Source organism: Callithrix jacchus, chromosome 7 (assembly GCF_049354715.1).
Source record: "Callithrix jacchus isolate 240 chromosome 7, calJac240_pri, whole genome shotgun sequence".
Classification (NCBI taxonomy): domain Eukaryota; kingdom Metazoa; phylum Chordata; class Mammalia; order Primates; family Cebidae; genus Callithrix; species Callithrix jacchus.
The window spans coordinates 27,484,456-27,498,769 of NC_133508.1; the positions used below are offsets into that span (position 1 = coordinate 27,484,456).

Here is a 14,314-nt window from a genome sequence, read left to right on the forward strand (position 1 = left end):
TTGATCTAACAAATATGCTTTATGTTAAAATAGGATGAGAACAACTGAATATTGTACACTCTTAGCCAAAGACCTAGGAAAATTCCTCTGTACTTTTCCAGTCTGTTTGTTGACTCTGCTTCTCACCTGTATCTTTACCCAAGGTCAGGCTACCATTGTCTCCCCACTGGAATACTACAATAAGCTTATAGCTGTTTTCCCTGCTACTCTACCTCCTGAAACTATGTCTACTCTGTAACCGTAATTATAAATTTCTACAAATTCAGATCTGATCATAGTTACCCCCTTGCTTAAAACCCAGCTATCACTTCTCATTGCTGTAAGGTTAAAGATCTGAATCATCTGGCTTTACCCTGAATTATTTCATACCCTTCTTTCTCTGTGTTCCGGCCACTTTCTTAGATGTTTGTTCTTGTAAGCAGTAGCTTTAGTTATGTATAATTGACACATGCATGATAAACTGCACATATATAAAATATTCAATTAGCTAAGTTTTGACATATGTATACACATGGGAAACCATCACCATAAGCAAGAGAGTTAACATAGCTATCATCCACAAAGGTTCCCTCATGCCCCTTTATGTTTACTTATTAAGAAACTGCTAAATTGTTTTCTAAGTATTTGTATGTACTATTTTCCATTTCCATCAACAGTATATGACAGGCCCATTTGCTCTGTATTCTCACAAACACCTAGTTTGCTGTTTTTAAAATTTTTAAATTTTTAGCTGTTCTATTCTGATAGGTGTATATTGTGGATATCACTATGGTTTCAATATATGTTACCTTAATGACTAATAATGTTGAGCATCTTTCCATGTGCTTATTTGCCATCTGTAAATCTTCCTTGGTGAATTGTCTTTTCAAATCTTTTTCTATTTAAAAAATGAAGTTGTTGGGGCTGGGCAAGATGGCTCATGCCTGTAATCCCAGCAATTTGAGAGGCCGAGGTGGGTGGCTCACCAGAGGTCAGGAGTTCGAGACCAGCCTGACCAACATGGAGAAACCCTATCTCTACTAAAGATACAAAATTAGCTGGGCGTGGTGGCGCATGCCTGTAATCCCAGCTACTCGGGAGGCTGAGGCAGGAAAATCACTTGAACCCAGGAGGTGGAGGTTGCAGTGAGCCAAGATTGTGCCATTGTACTCTACCCTGGGGAGCAGGAGTGAAACTCTGTCAAAAAAAAAAAAAATTAGGTCATTGGGCTGGCATGGTGGATCACACGTGTAATCCCAGCACTTTGGGAGGCTGAGGTGGGTGGATCATGAGGTCAAGAGATTGAGACTATCCTGGCTAATGTGATGAAACCCATCTGTAATAAAAAAATACAAAAATTAGCTGGATGTGGTGGTACACGCCTATAGTTTCAGTTACTAGGGAGGCCGGGGCAGGAGAATCACTTGAACCCCCCCCAGGAGGTGGAGTTTGCAGTGAGTCAAGATCATACCACTGCACTCCAGCCTGGTGACAGAGTAAGACTTTGTCCCCTCTACCCCTCTAAAAAAAGTAGGTTGTTTTCTTACTGGTAGCATTTTAAGAGTTCCTTTTAATTTTTTTTTTTTTTTTTCTAATGGAAAAGTTTTTAACTAACAATAATCATGTCTTAGATGAACCTCATTGGTGACCCAGCATGGTGGCTCACGTCTGTAATCCCAGCATTTTGGGAGGCCGAGGTGGGCGGATGACTTGAGGTCAGGAGTTTGAGACCAGCCTGGCCAACATGGCGAAACCCCGTCTCTACTAAAATTACAAAAATTAGCTGGGCATAGTGGCAGATGCCTGTAATCCTAGCTACATGGGTGGCTGAGACGAGAGAATCGCTTGAACCCAGGAGGCAGAGGTTTCAGTGAGCAGAGGTTGCAGTGAGCTGAGCTGGAGCCACTTTACTCCAGTCTGGGTGATAGAGACTCTGTCTCAAAAAAACAATAAACCTCATTGGCTACGATGCTGCCACTGTGCAAAGCTGAAGTTCTTTATATAATATATTCTTGATGTTATTCCCTTTTTAGATATTTTTTTTGCAAGGATTTGTTCCCCCAGTTTGTGACTTGACTTTTCATTCTCTTTTTTAAATTTAGATTTTTAGTTTTTTTTGTTGACTTTTCATTTTCTTAATGGTAGCTTTTAAAGAGCAGAATTTTTTAATTTTGATGAAGTCAAGTTTATCTGTTCAATTACGGATTTTGCTTTTTGTATCATATTTAAGAAGTCTTTGCTTAACACAGGGTCACAAAGATTTTCTTCTATGCTTTCTTTCTAGAAGTTTTATAGTTTTAGGTCTTTTTTTTTTTGAGGCAGAATCTCATCCTCTGTCACCCAGGCTGGAGGGCACTGTCACTACAACGTCTCAACCTCTACCTCCTGGGTTCAAGTGATTCTTGTGTCTCAGCCTCGTGAGTAGCTGGGATTGCAGGCATGCACCGTCACACCCAGCTACTTTTTAAAAAATATTATTTAATAAAGGTGGGGTATCATTATGTTGGCCAGGTTGGTCTCAAACTCCTGACCTCAGTGATCCACCCACCTCAGCCTCCCAAAGTGCTATGATTACAGGTGTGAGCCACTGCGCCTGGCCAGGTTTAGGTCTAATATTCATATCTGTGATCCATTTTGAGTTCATATTTTTGTGTGGATTGAAGCATGGATTCGAGTTCATTTTTTTTGAATATCCAGTTGTTCCAACATCATATGTCAAAAAGGCTTGTCTTTTTTCACTGCATTTGCCATGTGCCTTTGTCAAAAATAAGTTGGCTCCATACATGTGGGTCTACTTCTGGACTCTCAGGTGTTTCATTGATTACAGATGCTCCTGAGTTATCTCAAGTTTTTTTTTTTTGGCTTATTAGCTATGACTTTTAGTTTTGCTGTCTTAGTGGTTGCTTTAGGATTTATAGTATATGAGTTGAACTTACCACAGTCCACCTTGAAGCAGTATTATAACATCATATATGGTATAATTTTGTTATAGTTCTGGTGTATGGTATAATTATAATAGTATGCTTTCATTTTTTTTCTGTCCCAGCGATATCCTTTCTGAATCTGTGGGATTATAATTTTTATTAAGTTTAGAAAGTTTTGGCCAATTTTTCTTCACATTTTTTTTCTGTCTTCCTCCATTTTTGGGGTCTTACATATTAGGTGCTTGGATTTTTTTCCATAGTTCACTGATGTCTCAAAGTTATGAATCTTTTGTGATGGTTAATCTGTGTTTATTTTCATCTAATTTAGTTTTCATCTTTGACATTGTAATTTGCATCTCTACAAGTGCAATTTGGTTTTTAAAAACTATCTTCCATGCCTCTACTTATCTTCTTGAGCTTTATTGTGGGGCACAGTTGAGTTACGTGTAAACAGCTTGACTTTTTCCAGTCTTGCTTTTATGATCTGGGCTAATTCCCCACTCCTGAGGCAATATCTTTCTGATTATTCACTGTCCTGAGAACTATGAGTTTTTCCAGCCTGACCATGGGAACGAACACTTTTCCTGGTGCTGTGGGAACACCAGGCAGGATTTCCTCTCCTCTTTTTAGGTGGGGTTTCTTTGGTTTCAGGTAGTTTCCTAGCACACATTCACTGTTCATTACTCTGCTCAGTACCCAAGAGGGGATCTCTGCAAATCTCCAGGGTTCTCCTCTGTACCTGTGGCTCCTCTCCAGTGTCCTGTGATCTCTGTCTACTTTGCATTTACTAGACTGTCAGCTTCATCACTTCAGCTCAGGGAGTCTGCTGGACTCTATGTAAGTTTTTCCTCCCTGCATCATGGCCTGGAAACTCTGAAGGCGAGGCTCTGGGCTTTCATAAGACTTCCTTCCTTTGTTTGTTTGTTTCTTTTTTTTGAGACAGTCTTGCTCTGCCATCCAGGCTGGAGTGCAGTGGTGAAATCTTGGCTCACTGCAACCTCTGCCTCCGGGGTTCAAGCGATTCTCCTGCCTCACCCTCCTGAGTAGCTGGCATTACAGGTGCCTGCCACCACACCTGTCTAATTTTTGTGTTTTTAGTAGAGAAAGGGTTTCACTACGTTGGCCAGGCTGGTCTCAAACTCCTGACCTCAGGTGAGCCACTGTGCCTGGCCACTTCCTTTGTTTCTTGTCTGTCAGGGATCATTGTGTTCATTGCCTGAGTCCACTGTCTTCAAACTTGGTGTTTCATGTATTTTGTCTGTTTTGTGTTTGGTCGTTTCAGAAAAGAAGGAAAGTCAGTTCTTGAAGCAGACTGCAGTAGAGCCTCAGCACATGCCACAGACTGGCTGGAATGCTTTTCTTCCCCCTTTGCTTAACTGCTGCCTTCTCATGCTTCATTTCTCAGTGTAGTCACCTCTCCCTCAGGGAAATCTTTCCTGGGCCCAGTATAGGTCAGATTCTCTTTTGTGGTCATTAGAACTCTGTTTTTGTACAGCATCTATCTGAATTTATAATTGTCACTTTTTTTGTCTTTTTTTCTTCACTGTACTTGAAGCTAAACAAGAGCAGAGGTCTTGTCCGTTTTATCTGCAGGGCTTGGTTTAATGTCTTCCACATTGTAGGCCCTCAGTATATATTTGGTCAGTGAATGTTCTAGTGTAAAGTTCGTTATATGCGAAAAGTACTCATATATTTATTTCTGTCTTGTTTTCTCTCTGTTACAGATTCTGTTACCCTATTGAAAATCCAGGATGCAGCTCTTTCTTGTGAAAGATTATTAGAACTTAAAAAAAATCACTGTGAACTACTTACAGTAAAAATTAAAAAAATGGAAGATAAGGTTAATGTACTACAGAAGGAGCTGTCTGAAACAAAAGAAATAAAATCACAGTTAGAGCATCAAAAAGTTGAATGGGAACGAGAACTGTGCTCTTTAAGGTACAATAGCCTAGTTTTGAAGAAATGTGTATTTACTTTGTACTAAAGATATATAGGAGTTTTCTTGTAATTGCTCACTTACCTTCTGGGGCTTAGCAGGGAAGAAGACTTCTTAGTCTTGTGAAGTATGAAATTCTTGGAAATAATATAACTAATTCTTAACTATGTACTTCTACTAAATATATATTCTTTTAACTCATTTTAATGGGTATGTAGTCTACCATATGGAAATGTCATTTATTTAATAGAATGAGTTTTGGGTTGAAAATTTTTTGTATTATAGTTAATGGTGGAAGGAATACTTTTTTATAAATATTTTTCTATATTTCTAGTTATTTACTTTGAATAAATTCTTTAATATAGAATTATTTGTTTAAAGTATAGGAATTTTTTTTAAAAAGGCCTTTGATCCAAATGTTTAAATTGTTCTCAAGAAAGTTTATGTTAATTTACATTTCAATCAATAGAGAATGAAATGGCCATTTTTTTCAACCCACAATACTAAGAAAATTTTTATAGCTTTACTCTTAAGATGCATGAAATAAAAAGTAGAATGGTAAGTGACTACAAAAGTGATCTCTCTCTCATACATAGATAAAGCTAATTCAAAGTTCTGTGTTGAAACCACATATTATTCTTTATGGTTTACTTAAATATTAGATCCTGTTTTGTTCTAAAAGAAATTTTAAAATTGTTTATGCAATATGTAATAATCAAGAAGATAAGTTGAAAGTGTTACCAGAAAAAGGAACATAGAAAATATGGGATAACCAATATTAGGCTCCATAGCCCAATCTTTAATTATACTAATCTGTAGATATATGTTGTAAGAAAGACATCTGAGGGTGTTTTCTTAACTATAATAATTTTTAGGGACACTTGCAATATTTCATAAAAACAAAAATTTATTTTTATTGAATGTATAAATACTTTAATAACCAATAACTTCTTTTTAGTTAACTGTAAATTATCTTTCCTAATTGAGGAGTAATTATGACTGTTTTAAGAAAGGATAATTTGCTTTTTTTTTTTGAGATAGAATCTCACTCTATCACCATGCTGGAGTGCAGTGGTGCGACCTTGGCTCACTGAAACCTCTGCCTCCTGGGCTCAAGTGATTCTCCTGCCTCAGCCTCCTGAGTAGCTGGGATTAGGGCACCTGCCATCACATCAGCTAATGTTTTGTATTTTTAGCAGAGATGTGGTTTCACCATATTGGCCAGGCTGGTCTGGAACTCCTGACCTCAAGTGGTCGGCCCACCTCTGCCTCCCAAAGTGTTGGGATTACAGACATGAACCACTGGCACCTGGCCAAAAAGATAATTTTGATCTTGTATCTTTACTGAATAATTTCCAGTATCCTTTTCCATAATATTTACCAGAGGTACTCGTAACAGAAACTTACCAGTTAGCAGAATGTCTCTTCATCACTTCCTTTCAAGTATATATGTTCTTTGGAAAAGACTGAAGTGAAAATTAAAAACCTGAGAACCAGAAAGGAAAAGTATTCAATAACATACAAATTTTATTAGGATAATAAACTAACATATGAAGTGGCAGATCACACATGAACTTTTTATTTTCTAACAAAACAAATTTTAAGATAAGCATATTTAACTGCAGATTTAGCCTAAACCAAGAAGAAGAGAAGAGAAGAAATGCTGATATGTTGTATGAAAAAATTAGGGAACAGTTAAGAGGGAAAGAAGAGCAATATAGGAAAGAAGTTGAAGTGAAACAACAACTTGAACTGACTCTCCAAACACTGGAGATGGAATTAAGAACTGTAAAAAGTAATTTGAATCAGGTAAATTAATTTTTGGTAAAAATTTTATATTCTTAACTTTATTTCATCAGTATTACTCATAACATCCTTTTGATTTAAAATATATTATGTAGGTTTAAAACAAAAATATTATCTCATCTTAAACTGAACTATTACATTTATAACTAAAATTATTCATGATAAATCTTGGCACATAATAGACACTCAGTCTCTGTTTTCTGAATGAAGGAATGGAGGGTACTTTGAGTTTAATCACTAAAATAAATGTTAATTTAGGCATTTTATGTTAAAATAAAGGCTAAATACCTCTAAAATGATGAAACTAGTAAAATGTTTTGTGAACACATTTTATTTCACACTTCTATATTTGTCTGCATTTAAGAACTGTTTTTGCTCTTTGATGAATTTAGCTGTCATTTATGTGATTAAAATTTGAGTAATTCTTGAGTAATAAAGGTTCTTGTGTTTTAATATGCTATTTCTTTTTTATAAGTTATTTTTTAAATTCTGCTCTTGATTAACCTTTTAGACTTTAAAAAAATGCTAATAGGCCCAAAACTTAACGTATCTCTAGGTTGTACAAGAGCGAAATGACACTCAGAGGCAACTTTCTCGAGAACAGAATGCCAGAGTGTTACAAGATGGAATTCTGACCAATCACCTTTCCAAACAAAAGGAGATTGAAATGACTCAAAAGAAAATGAATTCTGAGGTATTTCTTGTAGTCATTTTCAAATATGTGTGTATATGTATTTGTATGTGTATATATTTTAAAAACCAGCTGTCTGCAGCAGTCAAGTAATGACATTCAGAATGGCCTCATCCAAAGGAGAAGCTTTTAATAGTATCTTCCATAGGAATTGATGGTCTTTCCACATTCTGAAAACCTTTGCTACTGACAATAGATGCTCAAGTTTTTGGAACCGATTTCATCACCTTGTTATACTAATGGAGAGGTTAGTTATTACTTCTACCCATAGGAAGAGAGGAAAAGTACAGCTAGTTCAGGGACCATATTGTGGCTGTTATTCTTCTCACTTTTGAGAAGAGTAATAGTTTGCTGCAAGTAGTATCTTATTTCAGTAAAAAGAGCTTTTGAAACAGTGATATGCCATCATATATACTTAGTGATAATTTAGTGATACGTATTTTGTTCCTAGTAAAACAGTTGAGCTATTTCTACCTGTTTCACACTATTACGGTTTCAAACAATAGGAAAGGGAAACCAAAGTTATTGCAACAACAAATAGTCTCATATTTCTAAGAGGAGCTCTACAAATTTTGTCTTATTTACCATTAGTGTTCTGAAATAAAAGGCTTCTTTTGTATTTAAATATTTATATCACAGAAGTAATTGTGATTTAGCAGAACACCACTGCAAATAGAGTCAGTGGACCTGGGGAAAGTCATACAGTTTGCTTATATTTTCTTAACCTTTCCTTTTCAGAATTGTGATACTAAATGAGTTCATCGATATATGTAGAAGTGCTTAGTACAGTGCCTAGATTTATTATTCATCAATAAATGTAATTGTTATAACTGACTATAAAGATGTTAGAAAAGTAGAATATCTCTAGAATATTCTCAGAAAAAAGGAACTTAAAGGACTTTGGGAAATTTGATCTGTCTAAATATATGCAGAGCCAGGGCTCTTACTATGGGGTGGTGTATGGGTTAGATATCAAAGTATAAACCCAATTTTTAAATGTAGTCAAATTATTAATCTTTTATGCTTTTGAATTTGTTGTAATTCAGGGAAAGGCCTTTCCAATTCTGAGATTCTTAAAAATTCTCTAGTGGTTTCTTTTTTACTTTAATGAATTAATTATCTTCAAATAAATTTTTGAACTTTTTGGAGTTTATGCTCTGTAAGGTTTGAGTTTTGATCCAACTTTTTTTTCAATTGGATATATACTTATTGTAACCCCCTTATTGTAAAATGTACAGGTGATTCTTTAATGTCAAGGAAATCGTGATATGTCATTTTCTTGGGTGCTAGCTAAAAGTTTCCTTTGTTTTACTAGAATTCTCATAGTCATGAAGAAAAAGACCTATTGCATAAAAATAGTGTGTTGCAGGAAGAAATTGCTATGCTAAGACTAGAAATAGACACAATAAAAAATCAAAACCAGGAAAAAGAAAAGAAATGTTTTGAGGACATTGAAATTGCGAAAGAAAAGAATGAAGACCTTCAGAAGACTATAAAACAGAATGAGGAAACATTAACACAAACAATATCCCAGTATAATGGACGACTTAATGTTCTGACAGCAGAGAATGCGATGCTAAAGTCTAAACTGGAGAATGAAAAGCAAAGCAAGGACAGACTGGAAACAGAAGTTGAATCATACCGTGCTCGACTGGCTGCTGCTATACATGATCGTGATCAAAGTGAGACATCAAAAAGAGACCTAGAACTTGCTTTCCAGAGAGCGAGAGATGAGTGGTCTCGTTTACAAGACAGAATGCATTTTGATGTGTCTAACCTAAAAGATAACAATGAGATTCTTTCTCAACAACTTTCTAAAACTGAAAGTAAACTCAATAGCCTAGAAATTGAGCTCCATCACTCGAGCAATGCCCTCAGAGAAAAGACTTTGGGTTTAGAACGGGTACAAACAGACCTAAGCCAAACACAGTGTCAACTGAAGGAAATGGAACAAAAGTATCAAAATGAACAAGTTAAAGTGAATAAATACATTGGAAAGCAGGAGTCTGTAGAGGAGAGATTGTCTCAACTACAAAGTGAGAATACGTTGCTTCGACAACAACTGGACGATGCCCACAACAAGGCTGACAATAAAGAGAAGACAGTGATTAATATCCAAGAGCAGTTTCATGCTATTGTACAAAAGCTGCAAGCTGAGAGCGAAAAGCAAAGTCTTCTGCTAGAAGAAAGAAATAAGGAGTTAATCAGTGAATGTAATCACCTAAAAGAAAGACAGTGTCAATATGAAAATGAAAAGGCAGAAAGAGAAGTAAGTATCAAGACAGATAAATATTTTTCAAACCTCCTGAAAGAAAATTTAAAATAATATTTCGGGCCAGGCACAGTGGCTTACGCCTGTAATCCCAGCACTTTGGGAGGTTGAGGTGGGTGGATCAAGAGGTCAGGAGTTCAAGACCAGCCTGGCCAAGATGGTGAAACCCCATATCTATTAAAAATACAAAAATTAGCCGGGCATGGTGGCAGGCGCCTAGAATCCCAACTACTCGGGAGACTGAGGCAGGAGAATTGCTTGAACCTAGGCTGCAGAGGTCGCAGTAAGCTGAGATCATGCCACTGCACTCCAGCTTGGGCAATAGAGTGAGACTCCGTTTAAAAAAAAATTGTTTCTGGCTAAAGGTTGGATGTAGTTAAATATAAAAATAAATAGATGATAAGTTTATCCGTTTAGAAACATCTCTTGTTTTCAGCAAATAAAAGAGCTGAGAGATGCTTTACTATATCATCTATGAAACTTTGAATTTTAAGTTATGAATTGTTAGTAGAGACTAGTATGAATAGTAAACTAATGTGAATAATGTATTCTTTTACTGCTGAAGTAGTAACTTTAATGTCTTTATGTTGCTACGTCTTAAGAACATTTCCATTTTTCTGCCACCATGAAGCAGATAAATGGAAATGCTCGTACCTGAAATGAGTATTTTGAAATTAAGATTCAATTAAGTGTGTTATTTGACAGTTAATAGATTTCCTAGATAAACTGAAGTGTATTGGTGTATCTCTTAATACTTTTCTGTCAGTAGCTTTTTATGTATTTCAGTTGATGTGATTTTATTTGTATTCTTGTCAATTTGACAAGTCTAAAAATATTTCAGCCTCAAATTACATATTGTTATGATCTCTCAATTCTTTAAAGCATGTACTTTTTATTAAACCATAATTTAGGGAAAATGTGGTGAATTTTAGCAACCATATTTGATTTAACCTCCCCACTGGTATTTATGATTTACTTTGAATATATTACGTGCAAATAACTTGCTCATAATTTTCATTTCAAGGCTCAATAACTATCATTTGGGTGTAACTTTGTTCAGTACAAAGGTAAGTATAGTGATTTGTGATTTACTAGTTTTGTATTGGATCACCATTTTCAGTGTGTAGGGGATCACCAGTGGAGTGAGTAGGGGAGAGTCATAGCAGCTGAGGTCAGGGAGGCAGGTGGAGGTCAGGTTACCTAGGGCCTCTAAGGCCATTGGAATTTACCTGTATTCTGAGATAGGAATCTGTTGGAAGAATTTGGGCAAGCAATTGAATATGTGAGGAGCTCTGAAGTTGATTTGAGTTTCTAATAAAAAAGAGAGAAAATGTTGCATAGGGTACAGTTAATCACTACCAGTTTCATTCATTCATTTATTTCGAGACTTCAGGAGGTTTTTAAGCATTGTAAATTCATCAGGGGATGAATGAATAGTGAGCTGAATCTGTTGTTTAAGTAACATCAGACCTATTTGGCAGGAAGATAACACTTTCTGTGTCCTTAACTGAATTCAGTAATAAACAGGAATGTGTAAATATGAGAACAAGAAGGTGAATCAGTGTATATGGTAATATTTTTTAAGTTATATATATCACAGTTAAATATTATTAACATTATTTATTTTTAATATAACTTAATAATAAGGTGATTTACAAAATCAGTAACAAAAATGTCTTATCAGGTTGTTGTGAGACAGCTTCAACAAGAACTGGCTGATACCCTAAAAAAACAGTCTATGTCAGAGGCTTCTCTGGAGGTTACATCACGTTATCGTATTAATTTAGAAGATGAGACACAGGATTTAAAGAAGAAATTAGGTCAAATCAGAAATCAAGTATGTATGAAATTTAACATGTCAACGGTTAATATTTATATATATGGCTAAATATAAAGTGTTTTATCATGCACATTTCAGTGGATAGCCTTCTTTTGAATTTTCATTATAATTAATTTAAATTTTATTATTGTTATAATACACTTGCTACTTTTTTTTTTTTTTTTTTGAGGCGGAGAGTCACTCTGTTGCCGAGGCTGGAGTTCAGTGGCACGATCTCAGCTCACTGCAACCTCTGCCTCCCGGATTCCAGCGATTCTTCTGCCTCAGCCTCCCGAGTAGCTGGGCATTACAGGCATGTGCCAGTATGCCCAGCTAATTTTTGTATTTTTAATAGAGCTGGGGTTTCACCATGTTGGCCAGGCTGATTTCGAATTCCTGACCTCAGGTGTTCCACCCGCTTGGGCCTCCCAAAGTGCTGGGATTACAGATGTGAGCCACCACACCCATCTTGTTTATTAAACTATGACTTTCATTCTGCCATGTTTTCTTATAATTGCACATTTTAAAAAATAATATTTAGCCTTAGGAAACTTGAGAATTACACATCATTCCTCACAGAAGTTGAGGGAGTTTTTTCTACTGTTAAACAGTATGTCATAGTGATTTTGCTATTGTCATGGTGAAGCAAGCCAGATTAAGTTAGAGGATAATGTTTAATGGAATGTTCCAGAAAATTGTCTTATTTCTTATTTTCACTTTTGTGAATGGATACAGAATCTGTGTCAATTTATTTTATGGATTTCAAGTTAATTTGTACAGAAAGACCATTAATTTTTCTCCAAAATGCAGATGTTTTAGGTTAACTTACAAACTATTTGAAATTGGCATTTCCTTTATTTTCCTTTCATTTAAAATGTATTACAAAAACATAGAAATATTTAGATCATGTATTGTATGTACTTCTAAACTAGAGAATTAAGAAAATTATCTAGATCCCACCATTGGATTTTTTAAAAAAAAACAACATTATTGACATAATTTACATACCATACAGTTCATTCAAGGTGTACAATTCAGTGTCTCTGAGATTATTTACAGAGTTTTGTAACCATCACCACATTCAATTTTAGAACATTGTTATCACCCTGAAAAGAAACCCCACATCCCTTAGCCATTACCACCAACCCCATCTATGTCCCTCCGCCTTGCCCAGTCCTAGACAACCATCGTCTACATTTTGTCTCCTTAAATTTGCCTGTTCTAGGCTGGATGCAGTGGCTCATGCCTGTAATCCCAGCACTTTTGGAGGTTGAGGCAGGCAGATCCTGAGGTCAGGAGTTTGAAACCAGCCTGATGAACATGGCGAAAACCATCTCTACTAAAAATACAAAAATTAGCTGGGCGTGGTAGTGCGCTCCTGTGATTCCAACTACTTAGGAAGCTGAGGCAGAATTGCTTGAACCTGGGAAGCAGAAGTTGTAGTGAGCTGAGATCATGCTGCTGCACTCCAGCCTCGGTAACGAGCAAGACTCTGTCTCAAAAAAAAAATTTGCCTGTTCTGAACATTTCATATAAATAGAGTCATACAATACGCAGTCTTTTATGTGTGACTTCTTTTACTTAGCATGTTTTTGGGTTTCACCTGTGTTGTAGCACATATCAGCGCTTTCTTTTTATTGTTGAATAATATTCTATTGTATGGCTATACCAGTTATCCATTCATCAGTGGATGGGCCTTTAGATTGTTTCTACTTTTTGGCTACTGTAATTAATGCTAGTATGAACATCTATTTATAAGACATATGTTTTTATTCTCCTGCCACTGGATTTTATCCTCAGGGTTAATTGGGCTGATTTCACTGTCCCTCTGCTTTACTCCTGCTGTTCTTCCTGCCTTTGCAGTTTCTGTTCATCTAGCCTCATTTGTTCAGACCTGGCGCACTGGTGCACAATTCCCCCTTCTTTGGGAAGCTTTCTCTGACTGTTCTGGCTCTCATTGACCTTACACTTTAGCATTTTTTGTCTAGTCTGTATAGAACAATTTGTCCTTAATTTAACTTCGCTTTTATTTTTTTCATGAGAAAGAATCATGTCTAATTATATATTTGCCTACAAGGGGAATAATGTCTGATATGCGTGTCACTTATCTTTGTATAAGTTGAAAATATTTTCGCAATTGTTAGGATAAAATTACTTTATATTATACTAAGAATTTCTGCTTTGAGGCATTGATATAATAAAGCTTTTATTCTATTTTTGTTATTTATTATTTCATTCTTTTTACAAGCCCACAGCTAACCTAGATGGTAATTCTAAATATATTTTAAGTAAATAGAAACAACTTAATCTAATAAAGGAGTTATTCAATCAAATGCTCATGTTTTTCTCACTATATAAAAAAAATCTAAATTTACATTTAATGTGTAGCCAGTTCTGGGATTCATAGATTGATACCACTTTATGTGGCATCAATCTTAAAATATATTTAGAATAACCATCTAGGTTAGCTCTGGGCTTGTAAAAAAAATAACAAAATAGAATAAAAACTTTATTATATCAATGTCTCAAAGTAGAAATATAGCTCACTATGTGTTATGTATTCATCTAAGTACTTTATATGTGTATTCCTCGACTGAGTCTTCTTACCATTCCAGTGAAGAAGGTACTATTACTGTCTCTATTTTACCAATGAAGAAACTGAGACATTGAATGTTAATTTGCTGAAGGTCACCCAACTGGTAACTAGTGGAGCTGAGATTCCCACCCATCCATTCCAGCTTCTGTGTGGATACTGCCTCTCAATTTCATGAAAGATCTAGTTGTCACCTAACATGTCATCATGTTAATTTTTATTATCACTGGCATAGCCATGGTCATTCACATCTATAAATATTTACAATTATAGTTGATGTGGTGGTACTTGGAA

At 35.7% G+C, this 14,314-nt stretch overlaps 1 protein-coding gene across 27 annotated transcripts in view; it reads left to right on the forward strand.

The window, feature by feature from the left end:
- The window catches only part of ANKRD26 (ankyrin repeat domain 26), a 96,845-nt gene that overhangs the window by 55,419 nt on the left and 27,112 nt on the right, over window positions 1–14,314 (forward strand). For 26 of the 27 annotated variants that reach the window (XR_013519596.1, XR_013519593.1, XR_013519594.1 and 23 more), the window contains 5 exons: window positions 4,628–4,841; window positions 6,465–6,648; window positions 7,202–7,339; window positions 8,652–9,605; window positions 11,293–11,445. Coding sequence is in view for 21 of the 27 variants with exons in the window: in XM_078329622.1 (XP_078185748.1) it covers window positions 4,628–4,841; window positions 6,465–6,648; window positions 7,202–7,339; window positions 8,652–9,605; window positions 11,293–11,445 (1,643 nt within the window). In the remaining 6 variants the exon portion in view is untranslated. Of the gene's footprint in view, window positions 1–4,627; window positions 4,842–6,464; window positions 6,649–7,201; window positions 7,340–8,651; window positions 9,606–11,292; window positions 11,446–12,652; window positions 12,905–14,314 lie in introns of those variants that run through there. The other variant, XM_078329637.1, reaches the window with a different exon arrangement.